A 1,675-nucleotide genomic window follows, 5' to 3' on the forward strand; every position below is an offset into this window, starting at 1 on the left:
AAAAAAAATTGTATCCATCTCCTGACTTGTGCCTGTCCACAACTTAATCCTAGAGATCTTTTGATAGTGCCTTGGCACCCTTAGTTGATTTTTGCTTCAGTTGCACCACCAAGGACTGAGATGCTCCAAGAAAGCTCTTTTCATGCTGAGCCAATCAAAGTGACCACAGCTGATCACAGTTGAAAGTCAGATGGCTTTGTGTGCTATTGAGAAGGTGATTAGCTAAACCTTTTCTATACCCACTGTTTTCACACATGATCACTGGGTGTAGGTCATCAGTAAACGAGTGTGGCATTTAAATGGCAGTGTTCCCCAAATGAAACAAAAGAGCTGTTAGTGTTGAATGATTTGTGTAATGTAGAGAACTGTTTAGAGTTTAGCAAAATGTTTGTTTTACAATAGCAAACTGAGTTTAAAGCACTTAATGTGCTTGCAGTTTTGCAGACTTAGGTATATGAGTGAATGGTTTCACTAAGTGGGCCTAAAGTACCACTTTTAGTGTCTAAGCAATTAAAGAAATAAAAAAAACTTTTAACAGCTCGTATCTATCAAACATGGTGAAATATAATATATGGCAATTTCATGTTTGACCTCCCCTGTGAGATGCCCCTAATCAGAGTAATCTTCTCACTGAAAAATGAATATCCTGTCATGTCATGCCGTACATTTTTATAAACCCCATTTACTCTGAATTCCTGTTTGTGTGTTTATAGACTCTGCTTAGTTCAGGAGTTCTCAGTAATGGAGGAAGAGGATGAATGTCCAGAGTTAGTTCCCATTAAGGAGAAGTCAACTGGACCCACAGCTCAGATACCTGTTACCATCATCACTGGATACTTGGGTCAGCATAGAAAAAAGCATACCAAAACAAAACTATTTTTTATTTTTTTTGCTTAATGCAAATATGTGTTATTGTATACTTAAAATGAATAGCTTTTTTCCCCAGTAGCTTAACTTTATTTCTCTCTTTTCCAAATACAGGTGCTGGAAAGACAACACTTTTGAACTACATATTAACAGAGCAACATAATAAACGAATAGCTGTCATTCTTAATGAATTTGGTGAAGGTAAGTTAGAAAATGAGCAAACAAATAAGCAATCAAAAGACCCCTAGTCTAGTTCTTATGCCTTGATGCTTTTATGTGTCCTGAGTGCTGACAGTCTCAGGATATCTTACTGTTATGACCAGGAGAGGGCAGCAAAGCATTCCCTATTTCCTTAATTAGTGCAGTAGAGTAGTAGGACCTTATTGCTTGTGGAAGACCCACATTTTTATTGTGATTTGGTCTTTTTAACATGGTTATCTTTTTTGATGTTTTATAATTATACCATTAACATTTTGCCATATTTTTTTGTCATTTGGACCATATTCATGAACATTTTGATCAAAAGTGCAGAGATTATAAATGACCTAACTGGAGACTGCAATATTGGGCTGCTACTGAGAGGTTGAGCCTGTGCTGTGCTGTCCTGTCCCGCAGGCAGTGCTCTGGAGAAGTCTTTAGCTGTCAGTCAGGCAGGAGAGCTGTATGAGGAGTGGCTGGAGCTGAGGAACGGCTGCCTGTGCTGCTCTGTGAAGTAAGGTTGTTCAGACTACTACTAAATACTAGGACAAAATAGGGCTGGGCGGCAGGCACGGCGCCAGCATTTTTTCTCTACCGGTGCTAAGGGGGG

The 1,675-nt window shown here is 39.0% G+C and overlaps 1 protein-coding gene across 1 annotated transcript; it reads left to right on the forward strand.

The window, feature by feature from the left end:
• The first annotated feature begins 719 nt into the window (after positions 1–719).
• On the forward strand, positions 720–1,583 carry LOC107578573 (COBW domain-containing protein 1-like). The gene is made up of 3 exons (XM_016264520.1): positions 720–841; positions 982–1,068; positions 1,483–1,583. Exons 1-3 carry the CDS (start codon positions 742–744, stop codon positions 1,581–1,583), a joined length of 288 nt encoding a protein of 95 aa, XP_016120006.1. The 5' UTR covers positions 720–741.
• Positions 1,584–1,675: the final 92 nt, after the last annotated feature.

This window comes from Sinocyclocheilus grahami, unplaced genomic scaffold (genome assembly GCF_001515645.1).
Source record: "Sinocyclocheilus grahami isolate Dianchi unplaced genomic scaffold, SAMN03320097.WGS_v1.1 scaffold10957.1, whole genome shotgun sequence".
NCBI lineage: Eukaryota > Metazoa > Chordata > Actinopteri > Cypriniformes > Cyprinidae > Sinocyclocheilus > Sinocyclocheilus grahami.

What these genes read in the sequence shown, in the direction of transcription:
- LOC107578573 (XM_016264520.1), top strand. Translation starts at nt 742, where the DNA reads ATGGAGGAAGAGGATGAATGTCCAGAGTTAGTTCCCATTAAGGAGAAG. An exon ending in CATCATCACTGGATACTTGG is followed by an intron (nt 842 to 981) that starts GTCAGCATAGAA and finishes TTCCAAATACAG; the next exon opens with GTGCTGGAAAGACAACACTT. An exon ending in TCTTAATGAATTTGGTGAAG is followed by an intron (nt 1,069 to 1,482) that starts GTAAGTTAGAAA and finishes CCTGTCCCGCAG; the next exon opens with GCAGTGCTCTGGAGAAGTCT.